The 19,144-nt window shown below is 35.0% G+C and overlaps 1 protein-coding gene across 11 annotated transcripts in view; it reads left to right on the plus strand.

Annotated features, from left to right (window-relative positions):
• LOC138705813 (uncharacterized) overlaps window positions 1-19,144 on the plus strand; it is a 219,674-nt gene that overhangs the window by 121,365 nt on the left and 79,165 nt on the right. For 10 of the 11 annotated variants that reach the window (XR_011333807.1, XR_011333811.1, XR_011333808.1 and 7 more), the window contains one exon: window positions 15,144-15,287. The exons of the other annotated variant lie outside the window; for it this stretch is intronic. Coding sequence is in view for 2 of the 10 variants with exons in the window: in XM_069834472.1 (XP_069690573.1) it covers window positions 15,144-15,287 (144 nt within the window). In the remaining 8 variants the exon portion in view is untranslated. The remainder of the gene's footprint in view (window positions 1-15,143; window positions 15,288-19,144) is intronic. 11 annotated transcript variants of the gene reach the window in all.

Here is a 19,144-nt window from a genome sequence, read left to right on the forward strand (position 1 = left end):
AGTTAGGGGACTGATATATTCCAATTCTATGCAGGTGTTTGGCCAAACAATCATGGCCTGTTGCCAATCTAAATGCAGCTACAGACGATTTTCGTGGTAAATCGGGAATTAACTGTGGATTTTGATGCAGAGAGTTCCATTTTTTTCCCTTGGGATTGTGTTATCAAATTTTGTTTGTTCAAGGCTAAGTATGTAGATTTAATAAATCTGTTAACAGAGTAATACGTAGATTTAGTAACAGATCTGTAAGTAGCAGTGCTGCCCTTCTTTGCTAAATCATCCGCATTCTCGTTTCCCAGGATTGCACAATGGGATGGTATCCATTGGGATACAATTCTTTTATTGAGTGATATTAATTGGGAGAGCATTTTAGTTATTTCTGCTGTTTGAGATGAAGGTGTGTGTTTAGAGACGATTGATAGAATAGCTGCTTTGGAGTCTGACAATATAACTGCATTTTTAAATTTATTGATGTGGCATAGAAGATTTCTGAGACTTTCACTTATTGCAATGATTTCTCCATCAAAACTTGTTGTTCCATATCCAAGAGATCTATAAAGTGAGAAGAGACAGCACGTAACACCTGCACTGGCACCTTGTTCTCTGGAGATCAAGGATCCGTCGGTGTACAAATGAAGCCAGTTTTGTGGAGGGTACCTAATATTAATTGTCTCTAAAGACAATTGTTCCATTATTTCAGTGTTTACTTCTGATTTCAGTATTTCTTCTGTTAAATTTAGATTATATTCTATATTTAATAGAATTAAGGGGTTTGGTTTAATTTGTAAGTTTTCTTTTAAATTTGGGATATTGATTTTCTGTTTCAATTCTTGAAATTGTGGAGAATTTAGAAAAAATTCTGGTGGTGTACAGTGCAGATAATTATAATAAAGTCTGAGCATGGAACTGAATTTCAATAACTTAAAATGAGTAATCTTGATATCAATAATCATTATTTCATTAGTTTCAATATATTAAATTTGTGCAGCTCTGTTTATAAATATAACATAGTATTCTTTTTTAATGTTTAAACATACTTTTTTGTGCGTATTTTAGTGTATAACTAAAAATTTCAGTGAAAGAAATAAGTATGATACGTTGATGTGCCTAAAATGCCTATTTTCATTAAAATAGAGCCTAATTTTACAAATTTTGAGCTTATTTTAGGCGCCTAAAACTACAATTTTTAGTGCCTAAAAATCCGATGTCTATTCATTATTCAAAAACATAATTTAAATAAATAAATAGATTTTCAACTACAAAATACATTATGTTGTTGTTGTTTTCTAATGCCAGGCGTTTGACAATAAAGTCATTTGACCTCTTGCACTCCAATATTTTTCAAAGATATTATCATGGTCAGCCAGTGAAGCACACATTTTTAGGTGTTCATAATCCATTTGCTGATTTTCTGAGAGTATATTGGCTAGTTCAGTCTTCTTAGCTGATATTATACCACCAGCATTCCATTGTAGGATATTTAGTTGATTCTGTATGATTAAAGTAGTCCCCCCCCCCCCAGAGATCCGATTGGGGGACTATTTTACCTCCGGATAATTTTACCTTAATGGTACTCATTTCATATTGGAGTTAAATGGCAAGTTGTAGCCGATTTAAGTGAACACCATATTTTAACGTTTTGGTGACTACTTCATTCACACACAACCCCCAGAATGTCTGGAGGCCACACCTGCTGTTGGTCGACGGGTCCATTGGACCTAGCTGGGAGATCTTATTGATCACCAGCTTTCCCTCCTTAAGCCACTGGAGGACGATTTTAGTGCCATAGCAGGTCAGCACTAGGAACAGAAAAGTAGAAAGAGGAGGAAGGAAAGGGAAATGAACCCCAAGGCCTCGAATGCTCTAATACCGTTGGGGTCGAAGAAAGTAAGAGTTCAGTCAGAGGACTGAATAGGAAAGGGTAAGAGGGAATTAGGTATTGAATAGAGGAAAATTATACCAAATTCAGTCATTAACTCATCAAGCTGACCAGTACTAATTGATGAGTAGCCCCTCCCTTTAAAATATTGTAGGCCTATTAATTAGTATATGATTTAGCCTAAAATCTTTAACCAAACAGATTACCGCTGTCTAGACAGTTCTCAATAAAAATCTTAAATACATTTTGGGGGCAAAAGCTTTAGTTTCGACTGTAAAGAAGAAACAATATATGAAAGTAAAAAAATGTTCAGTCAATGTAAAAAATCTCTTGCATATGTCTCACTAATAACGAAGGTAGACCTAAATTACAATCACAAAACAAGGCAGCTTGTTCTTGTCTTATTATAAAAGTTGAATTAAAATTTTGTTTAATTTATTTCTCAAAAATATATTTTAAAGCATGCGGCAACTAACAGTTACAAAATTGTGTACATTATTAAGCACATTAATAAGATAGGGTAAAGGTTGGTAATATCGTGATATGAGTAATATCGTGATAGTTGGTATGAGAATTTATTACAATTTTACTTATCGAGACAAAAATTTGTTTTTTGTGACAATGTATTAAGGACAAGTTCGTGGACAAGTTGCTGCATGAAATCGGTCCTTCTCTCACTCTGTAAAAGCATGATAAGAAGCTATCAAACACAGTATAACGATATTACTCTTATCACAATATTAACAAGATTTACCCTACTTCGTTTTCCTCTCTCCTACAATTTGTTATTCCATTTGAATGAAATATATTATTTCCTTCTTTTAAAGTATTGACAATTCATAGGGAATGGAATATTTCTCGAATTTTGGAAAAAAAATATTTCTCAACATCTAATTACAGTAAATATACATTCTTCAATTCATTTATGCCTGATTTGAATTCGTGAAACATCGCGAAATCCGTATCAAGTCGGGAATGGGGTTTTTTAAGCAATTAGCGAATTATGTGCGCGAATTTTCAATTTTTAATTTTTTTTACTGCAATCGATAATCGATAGCTGTCGCACAGATAAGGTCGATATTTATGGTCACTAGTATTGCACATTCGATTCTGAATCTGTTTTAGTCAACGGTCAACGAGCTAGAAGGTTTTAATTCAAATACCTGGTCTAAACACACTCCTGACATCATATCTGATATATGTAGCGATGTGCGAGAATCGTATTGTGAGCGTTGTGAGCCTGCTGAATGCATATTACTTTGGAGCGTGTTGAGTGTGTTTGTTTTATTTGTTTATAGTGTCACACATAGGCGAAATAACATTATTGTGTTCCCGTGCAAGTGAGGCTACAAGAATGCTTAATAATAAAATAGCTCCAATAGAGCTTTCCAGTATATAAGACATAGGTTTTATTGCACAGACAAAAGTACAGTCATGTGTAAATTTTGTAATTGTGAGGTCTCGTGGGAAAGAAGAGATACTGTTGAGAAAGATTCGAAGTTGGTAAAACAGGCATCGGCAATTAATTTTCGCAAGGAAGACGAACAATCTCTTGTGCTGACTTCTATTGCCACTTGTTTTTGCAGTGTGCAAAACAAAAAGAAAACTTGCGAATATCTGGGAAAAAGTGTTGGAAAGACTTTATAAAAATGAACATACCAATTTCCAAGCTCGAAAACGAACAATGTGAAAATACTGAAAAATTCAATTGAAAGCACCGACTTTCCCATTTGAAAATCCCACATTTTGCACTTTGAACTCAACAAAAAATTCCAGTCTCTAACGATTCAGAATGCTTTATGGTTGCTGGGTCGTTAGTAGTCAATAACATTTAAGCTGTGCTCATGTTTGAATCTAAATCCACACAGCAATCAAGTCTTCAAAAGGCTTGTTTTTTAAGATCCGATGCATGCGAGGTGAGAGACCACACTATACGAGCAATAGTGAGTGGTTTGTAAAGTTAAGAGGTGCGCAGTCAGAAGTGCGTTCCACCTTGATTGTCTCAAATTCGGCAATCCTGAGTATGAGGCTTTTACATGAGGTGGGTCCTTCATCTTTCCAGGCAAGAAATGTTTATCATCAGAAAGATTGTCAAGGGGTGACAGTACAAAAGTTCATGTCAGTTCACATCATGTTTCAACCAAGCTATCACTGGTGAGAGAACAACAGGATGGAGTCTGCAATAGATCGCCTACCAAGAAAAGTTTATCTTCTGAGAGAACACTAAGTCTGCCAGAGATACGTACATGATACCGAATCTCTTACAGTCCAAATAGAAACAGTAAGATTAAACATGCAAAATACATTCGATACCCTCAGTCAAGTACTTAGTTATGTCAATATTCTAGAATCTGACATAAGAGATCTAAAAGACAACTCTTCACTTAAAAATTACATGTGTTTGCTAGTAGCTAACAGAAATTCCTCCAGTGTCTTGACATGGTAGTGTGGTGCAAAAAACCGAACTTTCAAAAATTCAAATTCCCACAAGGCTAATATTATGCATTAATGTGTAAAACAAGCACAAAAAATTTCATTAAAATATTACCATTTACAAGTTGCTCCAGAGGTGAGAAGTTTATAATGTGTAACATAGTGAAAGAAAAAAGTCAGAACAGCTTTTGAAGGAGTAGAAAACTCTTATCAGTGTTTGGATAAAAGTTATAGAAGAAACTGTTTCTATTCATCTTCGTCAATGTCTCATTGTACTTTTGGAACAGGTTGATAGTGCGTTCTGTCGTGTCATTTACTACTTTCGTCTAAGAGGAGCAATCACGAAGTTCCTTGAAAACCACTCTGTAGGAAGTCTGTGCAGGAAAGATTGAGATTTGTTTCTTCCTATTTCAATCTTCAAATAAATAACCGGTTCTTAATGTTACAGGATTCTCCGATTTCAGGTTTTCCAATTTAGCCATGGTCTGTAGTCATTGAGGAGTATCAGGTTTCTGTGGAGGCTGCAAGTTTGTTACTATATTTTCCTTTTTTGCTGGTTTAACGAATTGAGTCCACAACAGACCACATTATCTAAAGCCTGTTTAGTAAATGATGATGATGTTGATGATGATTTTTCTTTTTCTCTGTGGTCACTTGGTCATCAAAAAAGCAACTAGATGCTCAGAGAGAAACCAAAGATGTTGGCAAAATGCCATAATAGCCTATAATTGTTCTTTCTTATCTACAGTTTGGTTGGGATATTTCTTATGGAGAGTAAGAAGCTTGTGGACTTTGAATACCAACAAATACTCTCTAACATTAATACTGGAAAGCTTCTCTGTTTAGCATTGCAAGCAGCGGCGAAAAGTAACAATGCTGCCATCTAGTGGCTTGAAACGTTCACACACTCTGTGCGCCGTGCTGGATTACGTGAGGAAAAGAGGAGAGGTGTGCATTTGATTTCAATAAGAAGCTGCAAAGCAATAAATAGTATACTTTAGAGTCACTTTGTTCATAACATTTTTAATTAATAACAAATTACAAAGTTATTAGAATAGAAATGAATTGATAAATTCTCATATTTTCAAATTTGATGAAATTTAGTTGTGCATGACTTTAGCAGCTTTCATACATCGCTTGTTTTGTTTTTTAGCTGTATGGTTGTCCATTTTATTTTTGCTGTAACAATTTATTAACACATTGAAATATTTATCAATGAAGACATTGGCACAGTCACTGCAAATGGACATGTTAACAGGGAGCACTACCATTTTAACTAGTTCTTTTTTTACACCAATTCTAGTTTTATAAATAACATGATCAATTTCTTTAAAAACATCAGAACACAATTGGCTGAGCATTAGAGAAACATCATTAGGAAAAACAATTTTTGAATCTTTACAGTATTTTTTATTTGCGATGTGCGTTGTTACGTCATTGTTGGGGTTTTCTTTACAAGATAAATTTCTTCGACAAATTTCGTGATTTATTCTGCTACACACCCAACCTGCAACATAAGCCCTTGCATTTTCTTGCAACACGGTTTCTTCATTTGTATGCTGTACATTTTTGTCATCAACAGTTACATCCAAATCAGAGACATCTGTAATGCCTGGACTGCAAAAATTCAATTTAGCTGCCTCGATATCTTCTTTCTTGAGTAAGAAAGAAGAAACGTCAGCTTCACAGTTGCTTGTTTCAGGAGGACTTAGGAATTGTTTCGTCATGGTTGCCCGAATTGTAGCTCTAAACTTCGATTAGTCTGGAGTTACGTTGTTTCCACCTTTAGATCGAATAATAGAAGAGAGATTTTCTATGCAGCCTTGTGTTAATCTTCTTGTTATTAAAAATTTAAATCCATAATTATAATGCAATTCTTTCCATAGCAGTTTTAAAGATTGTAAATTTTCTAGCCAGCCATTTATACATCTTGGGTTCATTTTCCTATTGTTTATTACCTGAATATTTCCAAATGTTTTTTTCTATTTCATTAAAAAAATTCCAGTGTGTGGAATTTTCACTTAGTGGCCTATTTAAGGCTTTACTAGTTTGGAAACTAGAAGAGTTAAAACAATCAAAAGCTTTATCCATAAACAGGATGAAGTCTGCAGTAGGTTGAGCCTCCTCTGGTAACTGAATTTTATGAGTGATGCCATAGCTTTTCCTACAGAATGACTTAATAACTGTGTAGCAAGGCACACTCGCATCGGTGTGAATGGTGGTAGATTCAAGTGATTAAGTTTTACTTTAGGACAAAGTCGGGGATTCATATCTTTATCTATAAAATAAAGTTTTTCTAGGTATTCCCACTTAATTAATTTATCAAATAGCTTAAAATTATAATGTTTTAAATTATTCCTTACGCTCTTAATCAAATGTGGTGTATCATGAAACAAATAAATTTTTTCACCATCGTGTTCAAAATAAGGCTGTACTTCATTACATCCAAGCAGTCTTCTCGATTTAGTGTTGTTCGATCCTTGGTCTGAAACAATCACTTTAGGGATAAATCCCGTATCTTTTATTTTATTTATTACTTCAAGCAGATGTGATTTTAAAATCTCTGCAGGCATGGCATCTTTCGATAGAAAATAACCAATGGTTTGCTTAAAATTTTTACACATTCCTCGAATCATAAAAACCATTGCTTGGTTTGCAAGTGGTACCTCTGAATCTTTTACATTAGTTTGAGATTGTTGGTTAGGGCTGTGTATACCCAATTCAATGAATCCCTAAAAAATGTCCACTTTAGCATTGTACGTTATATTTTCCTTCAAATACATTTCATCTACAATAATTGTTACTACCTTTTCATTTAGTGGCAGCATTCCAGACTTTACTTTTAATAATTGTAAAATGGTGGGATTTATACCGGGGCCTATACCAAATCCATGAAGCCAATTTCGGAGAGATCTGACTGTTGGCAAACACAATTTTCTCCTTAAAAATCTGTAGCCCTGAGGTGAGCAATAATGGAGTGCAATGCAAAACTTTTATCGTAACTGGAATACCGCCTTCCCATTTTTTTCTTTCTTTTTAAACGCACTTGCGACATAATGAATTCATCATTAGAAACAATTTTGATTAAATCAGTATTTGAACTGGTTGTCTTCAGAGCTCTCACTTCCGCCCGAAGAGATGAAATAATTTTTTTGTGTTTAGATACCAACTTTTGAGCTGGAATCAATTTCTTAGAAAGTGTCCTTATCTGAAGATCTTGAGCCATCTTTGACCTTTTAGGATTTCTTGCATCTTAAAAAATAAACAGGGACTTAATTTAGTGAAATATTAATAACGTCTTGAAAGTCTAGGGCTAGGTAAATAATATTTTCTGAATAACTAACTGAATCAGTTTTTATGAGAAAACATGAGTTCACACACTTTCTTCACAAAATCAATAATTCGTATTTTTATGTTGCGTATCACAATATGCGTCTATTTAGTTTGAAAAAGTCATGACTTTCAGTATTTTGTATGGAGAAACTATAAAGAAATTGTGTTTGGTATGATGGAAGTAAAGTAGTTTTATGCAGTTTAATAACTGATTCACTTAGCACAGAGAACATGTTATTGCTAATGTACTATCTGATTATGAGGTACCTGGTAGAGGACTATCGTCGTTTCTGTCTGGAATCGGAGAACCTGTCGCCTCCTCGATGGAAGGTCTAATGCGTTTCTTTGGGGACCTTCGCGGTTCTTTCATTGTACTTTGACCCATATTTTCGGAAGAAGGCGCTGTTAAATTCAGTGAAGGAATAGCTGTTCTCTTCAGTCTGTTATTAAAAAAATATATTAAAAATTAACAGGTCTATGACTCATTTGAAACTTCGGTACTTTTCCAATTACACCTTATTTTTACTTACTCCTGACTTTTCAAATTAGGGTTATTGAAGTCCGATAATCTAAAGTGATCTGAACATATTCTGTGATTTTTGTACAGATACTCTGTTCCTCTAGTTTTAAACGTTTCGTCTAGGTCTTGTCTTTTACATTTATTTACCCATATGGCACATCTATAAGACAAAAACAAATAACAGTAATAATAATAATAATAATAATAATAATAATAATATGATGATGATGATGGTGAGGACACGAGACCTGTCATGTGAATCGTGCAAGTGGGAAAAGAATGAGCTAACAGAAAGAGAGTTTGTTTCATGATTAAAATTATACGAATCTACTGACACGAAAGTTCATCTCAGACTAATTATCTTCCTTCTCCATACCCATTGGTGAGAGCCACAACACATGATAAGGTCACAGAACAAGTTATCTACTGACTCTACTGTAATAATCATCATCATCTTGTGGCAGAAAAGTAATAGACTACTTGTATTTACATGACTACTCACTCACCTACTCACTTCGGAAATCTGAAGAACGATCTAGCATCTTTTTGCCAAGCGTAGTTTTTACAGAAGAACACAGAACAAACAATTCCACTTTCCCTGACATGTTGTGGAACAGCCATGAGAATAATCCTTACGACTTACACCACGTGTTGAAGTACAAAACTCTTGTTAGATGCAGTTTACCGCGCTATGTGCCACATTATCCTCACTGTCAACATTCCCTGCTGCTAGATAGCACTGATGAGTCATTCGCCTCTCTTATCGTGAACTATCCAGTATTAATGTTAGAGAGTATTTGATACCAATAGATGCTTTGTTCCACTCTCTAATGTTATCTAGTGTCTCAGCAATGGCTCCAGCTACAAATACTGTTGCACAATCTGGAAGAATGACTCTATCCAAGGCACTGACTACTTTAGGTGACTGGAATATGTTGTTAGGGACGCTAGGTGTGAGGAGGGAACCTTTGAAGCAAGTAATAATGTTGAAAATCAAGATAATGGTTCAGACAGTCGATATGCATTCTTGCTATCAGATGTACTAGGTGATTAACATGATGAAGAGGGTCGGTTGCTCTTCCTTTCATGGATATAAATTCACTTCTTCATGTCCACTAAGTTAGCGCTGTGGTAATGCGACTGCCTTCAAACTAGCCGGCTCAGGTTCGATTCTCAGCAGGTTCAGAAATTTTCATGTAAGATTTCTACCTCGGGACTAGGAGAGATGGTGGTGCACAACTTTTACTCAATAAATTGTGCAGCAGTATGCCTGAATTAAATCCCAAATCTCTCCACGTGCATATGAAAAGAAGGCATATGTCACTGTTGATAGAGATTCACCCATCGGATGGGGACATTAAGACTGGTGGTCCCCTGGGTGCTATCAACAGGAGTAGGCTACGTGTCAGCACCGGGTTTCCCCCTTTCTTTCTTCCTCACCTTTGTCATCGTCCTCATCATTTCCTACACTACACTTACACATATACTCACTCTAATACACGACATAACTCTTAACAGATACACATTATGCATAACGTGGCCTGCCGAGTGGTGTGCAGCTTGAAAATGGGTCACAGTCCTGCCATCTATCCGCGGTATGCAGAATCACGCAAGTGAAGTGGGTAGGCATTAGACACACACAGACTTCACTTCTTCGTACCGAGCTCTCTTCATTCATTCTTGGTTTCTTTTGCAGCTGTTTGAGATCACTACCTTCCATGCTACTTCAAAATACTTTTCTCTTTGCTTTTCAAGAAACATCTGGCCCTCCTCATTTCTAATCTCTTTCATTGCATATGTCAAACTACTTGCCCAGATCTCTTTAATGTGTTTTGTTTCATTATATTACTTCCTTGCGGTCTGCTCTTTTTTTAGATCCAGATATTTATCATAGTTTGGGAAGTTTCTTAACACACAAATCTATTCACAGAGTTGGAATCCTTGCATGCTCCCTTAGATCAATTTGTAAGTATGTTGGAGGGGCTTGTCTTTGTCCAAGTGATGAAACTGTACACTTGGACAGTGGCGTGCGGTGACCATTCAGACAGCCGAAGCACTGAATATTATAATTGTTAGATAAATAATAGTAAATCAAGGGGCTTGCCTTGATAAAATCACAACTGATAATAATTTAAAAGAACATATATTAAAATAAGTAGACCTAATATCAATTTAAATTTCTTAAAGCTACCATTATACAACATTTGATATAAAATAACAAGCTTCTGGCTTTAAACTCACCCTTGGCACTTCTCACAGTAAGATCAACGGAACTGAAATTCAATCCTTCTCTCCTGGGAAGCAAATTTGGTAACCACCTCATCAAAGAACTCTTTTTTTCTTCCTGAGTTCTCCTAGTAGGCATGCTTCAATTGGAATAATTCCAACATGAGATAGTCTCTCTTCTCCAGTAGAATTTCGAGAGTAGCTTTTGATTCTCTTCAGCATTGAAAACGACCTTTCTACTAAAGATGTACTCACAGGAATTGTACAGTCACGGAAGAAAAATCTGGCCAATGAGCAGCAAAACTCATAATGTTACTTATGCCGGTTTTGTTGTGATTATCACAGTACAGAGTGTCTAAGAGGGATAGTGTTTACCTCCCTTCGAAGTTCCTGGGCTAGGAAGGAGAGGCTTTCGGACTCTTTCTGTTCAGAATGTCTAATAGGGACACTATTGACTTCCCCTCATAGCTGCTATGCTTCGAGAGACTGACGTTCGGAATGGTTTTGTTTAAAGCCTATAATATACTGTATTTGTATAATTGCAATGTTTGTTGTGTTTTAGTCGACATATAGAAAGTTGTTTTGCCATTGGTTTTGCCATTGCGGATATGAAGAATGTTGTTAATGTAATTTTCATCCCCTATGTTCGTCTGTCTTCACTCTACAGGCATACTACATTTATGATTTATGACCACTGTATAGCCTACTTCGTGTTTTTTCTAGAGTCCTAGACACGTGACCCTGTCCATCTTTACCAACAGATTTTGTCTATAAATAGCCACAACCACTTCGAAAATCATCATTAGTTTTTCAGTTCGATAGCTATGGACGTCAAAGCCAAAGTAATTGCACTGATCGAGGAAGGCGGATTTAGTGCGGCGCAAGCTGGAGAACGCTATGGAGTTGCGACTAGAATAGCGTCCAGATGGTGAGCACAGTATCAAGAGCAAAGATACGTAACTCGTAAACCTTTTAGCTGAAGACCCAAGGCATCAACACCACAACAAGATCTTATGTTAATAGAACGTTCGAGCCACTTTCCATTTCACACTTCTAAAATGCTTGTTGCCGACACGGGATTTCCTGCTTCCAACAGAACGGCTTCTAAAAGGCTCAATGGTGCCAATATTGTGCCGAGAAGAGTGGCGGTAAAGTTCTGACTGAAGACCATCGAATTGATCGTGTCGCATTTTGCCAAATGCATTACAACTATCCATGGCAAGAGGTCATCGTTTCGAATGAGAAAGTGTTTATGAACCACAGCACAGGGCCAGTGCAAGTATATCGACCGAAACAATCCAAGAGATTTGACCCTGAATATGTGGTCCAGAGGCAACGCATTGGTCATTTGTCCATGTCGATGTGGGGATGGATTTCTGGTTATGGTGGCGGCGTGCTATGGAGGATTCATGGGCATATGAATGGGCATCAGTACACCAATATACTGGAAAATGTGATGCTACCTAGTGTGCGTGTGTTTCAGCCCGAAAACAAAATAAAATTCCAACACGACTTTTCTTCCGTACACACATGTGTTGCCGTGTAGCGGTGGTTCAACATTCACAGGGATGATGTCGTAGAGGTTCCATGGGTGCCAAAAAGTCCTGACTTAAATCCCATAGAAAATGTGGGGCGGAAGTGTAACGCGGTGTTAATGAACAACTACAGGGTCGGCGTCCTAGGTATACGGACGAATTGTGGGATCTCGTTTCAGATGCTTGGGATGATGTTGCATTGTCAGATAGATATATCCACAACCTTGTTAATTCTGTACATAGAAGAATGGATACACTGAACAATGCCAATGGTTTCTGGACAAATTATTAAGTCCAGAAGGAAACTATTGTATATCACTAGAGCTACATAGAAAGAAGAACATTTTAATTTGTGATAAAAAGAACATTCAATATTAATTATTTTACTTCAGGAATGTATATTTTCCCTTATTTTCAGAACTAAAGTAAATACTGTAGGTTTAAAAATAGAATAAATAAATGAGTTATAGTAAACCGCTTATATAATCAAACGTTTCCTTAAATCGCACAAAAATTATTTCTAATTAACAAATCTATTTATGTTTCTCTTTCGTCACTATTATTAATTGTTTACCTAAATTAATTTATATATATTTATTTCAATTTATTTTAATGTTCACTTATACCGTTTGTATTGGATTACTTCAATCAATTTATATTTATTCTACTTTATCTGACTGTTGACTTCTATATCGTCTTAGAACGAAGTTCCTATGTATTGTATCTTTCTCAATTTTGTTTACTCTTCGTCATATTGGCAGTCTGTTTTTCCAGGAAGATATTAAAATAAGAATAAACCATAAATAAATGTAGTATGAATAATTTCAAGGGGAAATTGTTCCGGGGCCGGGTATCGATCCCAGGACCTCTGGTTGAACGTACCAGCGCTCTACCACTGAGCTACCCGGGAACTCCACTCGACACCGTCTCAACCTTTCCCTTTATATCCACACAACTCGCATGGGCTGACGAAACACCAGAGACCCACAACGAGTGCACACAAGCTCTGTGTGACTTGGAATTGTGGTTTTCTGTTAACGTACACAGTAACGTATATATTATGCAAATCTAGTCTTTCAGGTGAAGCTCCCTGTAAAGCAGATTTGAATAATTTCAATTCTGCTTTACAGGGAGCTTCACCTGAAAGACTAGATTTGCATAAATGTAGTATGTCTATAGCAGCTGTGCCCAATACTAAAGTTTCAAACTTAAAATTAAAAAAAAATATTTGAACAGACCTGTATTATTAATTAATATAAATTACAATAATCACTAATTAGCAAGACATTTATGTAAATAATTTATTATTGGACGATGTCTGTGGCCCTCCAATAATATATTTTTTTTAATATTGGCCCGCAGTATTCATAAGGTTGAGCATCCCTGGTCTATAGACTAAAGAGAGACGAACAGAGGAGATGATAATGAAATCAGTAACATTCCTCATACCCGCAGTGGTAAAAACAATGAAATAACAAATTTCTGTAGAATATAATATAACATAAATATTTATTTTTTATTCAGACTAAATGACTTATCAGTGTTTTAAAGAAGATCAATAAAATTTATAAAATATATATTCATAGAAGTTGAGGTTAAAATAATGCTAACGTTTTGCGCCTATTGGCATCTTCAGGCACTTGAGCCAACAATATCATGTGATACATTAATTTACAGTAAAAGGCATGGCTGTTGAATATATACATTAATCAATCTTAAAACTAACAGATTAAAATCATTGTGCAAATTAAATGATAAACTATAGTTGAGTTAATTATTGTTTTGATATGTATGATAGTTGAATTAATTATCCTCATCTCTACTTAAATTTACGACAATAATTAAAACAACTATAGGACACAAAGATTAAATTGTAGATTTAAAATGGATTCAAATAAAATAAAATATTACCTTGTAATAAAAATTGATTACTTCTATAATGTCTTATTAATGCTTACATTTGATCGTATAATTTTACCAATTACTGGTATGTGCCGTTATTGATGTAATTATATGTATTATAATGATATAATCTTATGGTTCTTATTGATTCCAATATTAAACTTCATATTGAGTGGACGTCGAAATAATTTCAGATGGTTGAAACGTAGAATGCAGGTATGACTTTCAACAGGAAGTTGAGCTGTTCATGATGCAATTCGTTCTATAATATATACGTATCGTAAGTAACTAATATAAAATATTGCTCAAATGCCTAAAGGTGGTAATAGGCGAAAACGTTAGCATTATTTTAACCTTTAACTTCAATGAATATTTATATTTATACATTTTATTGATCTTTTTTTAAAACACTGATAAGTCATTTAGACTGAATAACAAATAAATATTTATGTTATATTGTATTGTATATTGACTTATCTGAAAATTACTACTACAATGCTTACTAAGAAAATTTTTGTAGGCCTATGTCGACAAGAACACAAGAGTTTCAACCTTATGGAATGTGAACAGAAACAGTCCGAAATCTTCTCCTTCCGAGACCAGCAACGTTGGGGGGAGTAAACAGTATCCCTCTTAGATACTCTGTACTGTGATAATTACAAAAAAACCGGCGTAAGTAACATTACGAGTTTTGCTGCTCATCGGCCAGATTTTTCTTCTGTGACTGTACACAGTAATGTCACTAACACATTAAACTGCTGAAAACTTTTTTTCAGCATTGAATTAGTACTCAATAGTTTTGCAAGTTCACTCATGGTTTTATTTCTAAACTCTTTACTGCTGTACACTACAATCAGCTCATTTTTCAATCGAATGATGTCGAAAAATTTTCCATATGTATCTATGAGATTTTGAAAGCAACTTTCTGGGAATTGGTTAGTATATTTTTCATAGTTTTGAGGCGACAATAAATTTAAAAATTTCAGTTTAGAATAATCTTGAAATCTTACATCCAAGTGGTTATCAATATTATCAAACACTTCGCAATAGATGCGTTTATAGTTGATATTTTTTCTCTTCAGAGGCTCACCTACTTGAGACACGGTTTCTTGGAAAACCCCTTCATAATCGTGAAAGAAATTTTGTTGAAACTTAAAAACTGTGGGCCAAGGACTAAAACAATCAAATTTCAGTAATTGTAATTGTTGTGTAATGTCTCATTTAAAAGACTGATAATATTCAGAGACATTGAGGTGATGACAGAGTGGTAAATGATAATAGAGCATTGAAAATGTGATGTGGTTGTTTTGCACAGAATTTCATACTGACATGGCACAAAGACATACGTCCCAAGGGCCGCACCATGTGTTGGGACGTGTCAGATGTACAGAACAAGGCTGCAGTGAACTTATTCCCCTGTCATGGCATGCAGGGAAATCAGCTGTGGCGATACAATCCGGTGAGCTAATTGTGCCTTCGAATTCTATTTTATAATTGAATCAGGAATTTTCAAAAGGGACTAAGTCTGGAAAAGTAAATTTGAAGAAAACGACAAAAAACCTTTTGTATGGATCTGGATATATAACAGTCCAAACATGTTGATACACAATTTAAATGTGTACATTCTAAAGGACTTCGTTCCTTTTAATGCTGAAATCCAAGAAGAGTGTATGGAGACCCAGAAATGGGCATAAACTCAATTTACAAAAAATATGGACTTGGTCCCTTTTTCAAATTCCTCATTCAATTCTTTCTGTCATATATGAGGAGCTCACAACCAGAGTGGATCAAGTCTACCAGTGGTCAGTTTGTGGATTAATGCAATCTCAGATGAAGAAAACTTAGATTTATTCATTGCCTTAACAAACTAAGTCAATAACTCATTTGTTACTCCAGAGAGGGCAGCATTTCCTATGGAAAGTGAAGGTTGCTAAGCATGAGTCAGGTACTTTTAAGACTCAATTTCTCAAAATTATTCCAGAAGGACTTGGTCCACTCTGGTTGTGAACCCTTCATATATTTTTACATTAATTTCTTTATTGACTACTAGAGTTCCACGAAAAATTTACTGGTCTCATTTCTTGCCCACGTCAAATGTAGCTCTATCAGTCATCATTTTCAACCATGAACGCATCATTGTAGGTAACGAATTCGGTGTTAAGAGATACTTCTGTCTCATACACAGAATTCTTTTAACTGCCAGACTCATAGAATCCATGATGGTTGGAATGACCATAACCAAATTTGTTACCAACTGACTGATCATCAAGCTACTTGTTTATATATTAATTAGTTCCTTCAGTCCTTCCTCTGTTCTTTACTTTGTTAGTTCACTTATTTATCTATCCATTAAGGTAAGATTAGAGACCTTGTATTACCAGTGTTAAATTCACCATCTTTAAGTACCCTTATCACAGAAAGTGTTACAGATATGTCTGTGAATATTTTAAACTGATTCTTTGTTATCTTAAAAGTGCTGAGCTCTTGTTTAAAAAGTGAACTTTGTGAAAATAATAAGTTATGACTTTCTACTACATATGCACTTTCTTCCTGTCTGTCCTATGTAAAAATGTGGACAACTATTGCATTTTAGTTTGTAAGCCCCAGTTGAATTATATTTATTTGAATGTTTGATGTGATTATTTAGATATTTCTGTGTTGTGTTTTTGTTTTGTACCTATGCTATCTTGTGTTTTAGTTTTCTGAATGAAGTTGCAATTTTGTAAGTATTGGTATTGTGATATGTTAATGTTATGTATTTATTCTCACGCGGTGTTTGTGTTGGTTTGTTCTGTTTTTGTTTTGTCTTTTTTATTAGTGTATCTATCATGTTAGGATTATATCCATTGTCTTGTGCTATATATTTTATTGTGTTTAGTTCTTCAGTATAGTTGTCATTGTTCATAGGTATGTTAAATATTAATCTGTATGTCATTGTATGGAAAGCTGCATGTTTATGTTGTATAGGATAGTTCGATGAATTCTGTATGTGTGTTGTAGTTGTGGTTTCCTGTATATTTTGAATTCATGTCTATTATTTGTTTTGGTTATGGTGATGTCTAAGAAATTTATAGCTTGGTTATGTTCTGTTTCTATTGTATACTTTAATTTGAGATGTATTTTGTTGAGTTGTTGATGTAGGTTTTCTATTTGTCTTTTGTTTCCATTATATAGGACTATTATGTCATCTACATATCGATGCCAGTACATTATTCTCTCTGCGTGTTTGTTGTTGTCAGTGTTTAGTATGTGTGTTTGTTCTATATTATGAATGAAGATTTCAGCTAATATACTTGATATAGGTGAACCCATTGGTAATCCTTCAGTTTGTGTATAATATTTATTGTTATGTGTGAAATAATTTTGTTTTGTAATAATCTTTCTTTAATGTTTCTAAATCTTTTGTCCAGAAAGGTTTGTAGTTTGGGATCTTTCCTCGGGGCACCCATTTCTTTGCTGCTTTTAGCATAGTTGCACAAATTATGTCGTTACATTTGTCTGGGGATTCGTTCATATTAATGGAGAGGTTATTTTCTAGATCTTCTCTAAATTTAGTCCAATTGGATTTTTTAAAATTCCAAGAACATCTGTTATAAGATTTGTTTGTAGGTTTCTGATGTAGTAAAATAGAAGTAGCAATGATTTTGTGGCCAAGTCCAGGGTCTTCCAGAACTTTCCTGCTTGCCTTGTTATATATGTCTGAAAATATTAGAGTTAAATCTGGATTAGATGTTCCATGGGAATGAAGATATGTTGGAGGGTCTTCTGGGTTGAATAATAATTGGATTGATTGGGTGTTAAGAAAATCTTCTATTGAATGGCCAACAGAATTGATGCCTAAATATCCCCATTCTTTAGAATGACCACTGAAGTCTCCAATTATGAGAGTCTTTGGTGTAACTACTATATTGTCCAAATTGGGTTTGTTATTAGGGGGTTATATATGCTATACATTTTGAAGTGTTATTTATCCGAAGTTCTATTTTACAAATTTCAGATTTGTGAATAATTTCAAAGGAAAAATTGTTCCTGGGCCAGGTATCGATCCTGGGACCCTTCGCTTAGCGCATGAATGCTCTACCGATTGAGCTACTCCAGGAACTATACAAGACACCGTCACAATTCTTCCCTTTAAGTCCACACAACTCAAATGGTTTGACAAGACGCCAGAAACCCAACTTTCAGTGCACACAATTCTGTGTGACTTAAATTGTGGCTTTCTGTGAACGTACCTACAGCAACCAGTGGCGTATACTGGTTTAAGGGTCTGGGCTACCACTGACCCTATTATTACACAAAATATATTTTAAAATCCCTATAATAAAATTCCTTACCTATTTATATGTGAATTCCAGACGTCTTGATTGGGACGAAAATACTTTGATGACTTCGTCATTGAAATTACAGTTGGGCCACTTGCGAAGTTTCTGTAGAAATGACTTTTCAATGGACATCAGTGCCAAGCTGGATAAACGTTCTTGTGTATGAGTTGATCTACAGTAGGATTTTATTCGCTTCAACACAGAAAATGTTCTTTCTACCAATGCTGACGTAGCTGGTATTGTCACAATTAATGTTGCCAATTTAAGGACTTCAGGAATAACTTGGTTCAACTGGTTTTCATATATGGCAGATAATATTTCGTGGATAGGTTTGTTCGAAAAATCAAAGACTTCTGCTGAATATATTACGCTTAATTTATTTTTCAAACGTACTTGATCAAAGTGACTGTTATAGGACTGAAATAATTTGTTTAGTGCCTCATTCGGGAAGTTTTCTCTATAAGCAAAAAATTTTTGAGAATCTATAAGCTTTCCTTAATCAGAAAATCTGTCAGTAATTTCCATGTGCATACGATCTAGTATGCTGTAGTACAGCTGCCTGTATTTCAATTCATCATCTCCTTTTCTTCGCTTTAATGGTGGTTCCATTGTATTGGCTGAAGAATTTTCATTTTCCATATTACTCCATATGGACGGAAACCCACTACGTCTGAACTCGGATATAGTATTTTTTAACTTTGATACCTCTTGCAAGCAGTATGCTATGTCTAGACTTTTTGTCTGAAGAATATTGTAGAGCACATCTGTATGTGCGAACACTCTAGCATAGACTTCAAGAAGAAATATATTCTGAAACTGTGTGAAAAAATACAAATATCCTTGAGCCTGCACAATTACATCATCATCATCCCAGTTTTCTTCAGAGTCATTACAAATGATATTTTCAAAGAAAGCAGTCAGTTGTTCTCTGTATTCCTTTACTGTATTTACAAGCCGAGATGTAAAATTCCATCTAGTTGGTGCTATTTTTGGG

The sequence above is a fragment of the Periplaneta americana genome, chromosome 9 (genome assembly GCF_040183065.1).
Source record: "Periplaneta americana isolate PAMFEO1 chromosome 9, P.americana_PAMFEO1_priV1, whole genome shotgun sequence".
Classification (NCBI taxonomy): domain Eukaryota; kingdom Metazoa; phylum Arthropoda; class Insecta; order Blattodea; family Blattidae; genus Periplaneta; species Periplaneta americana.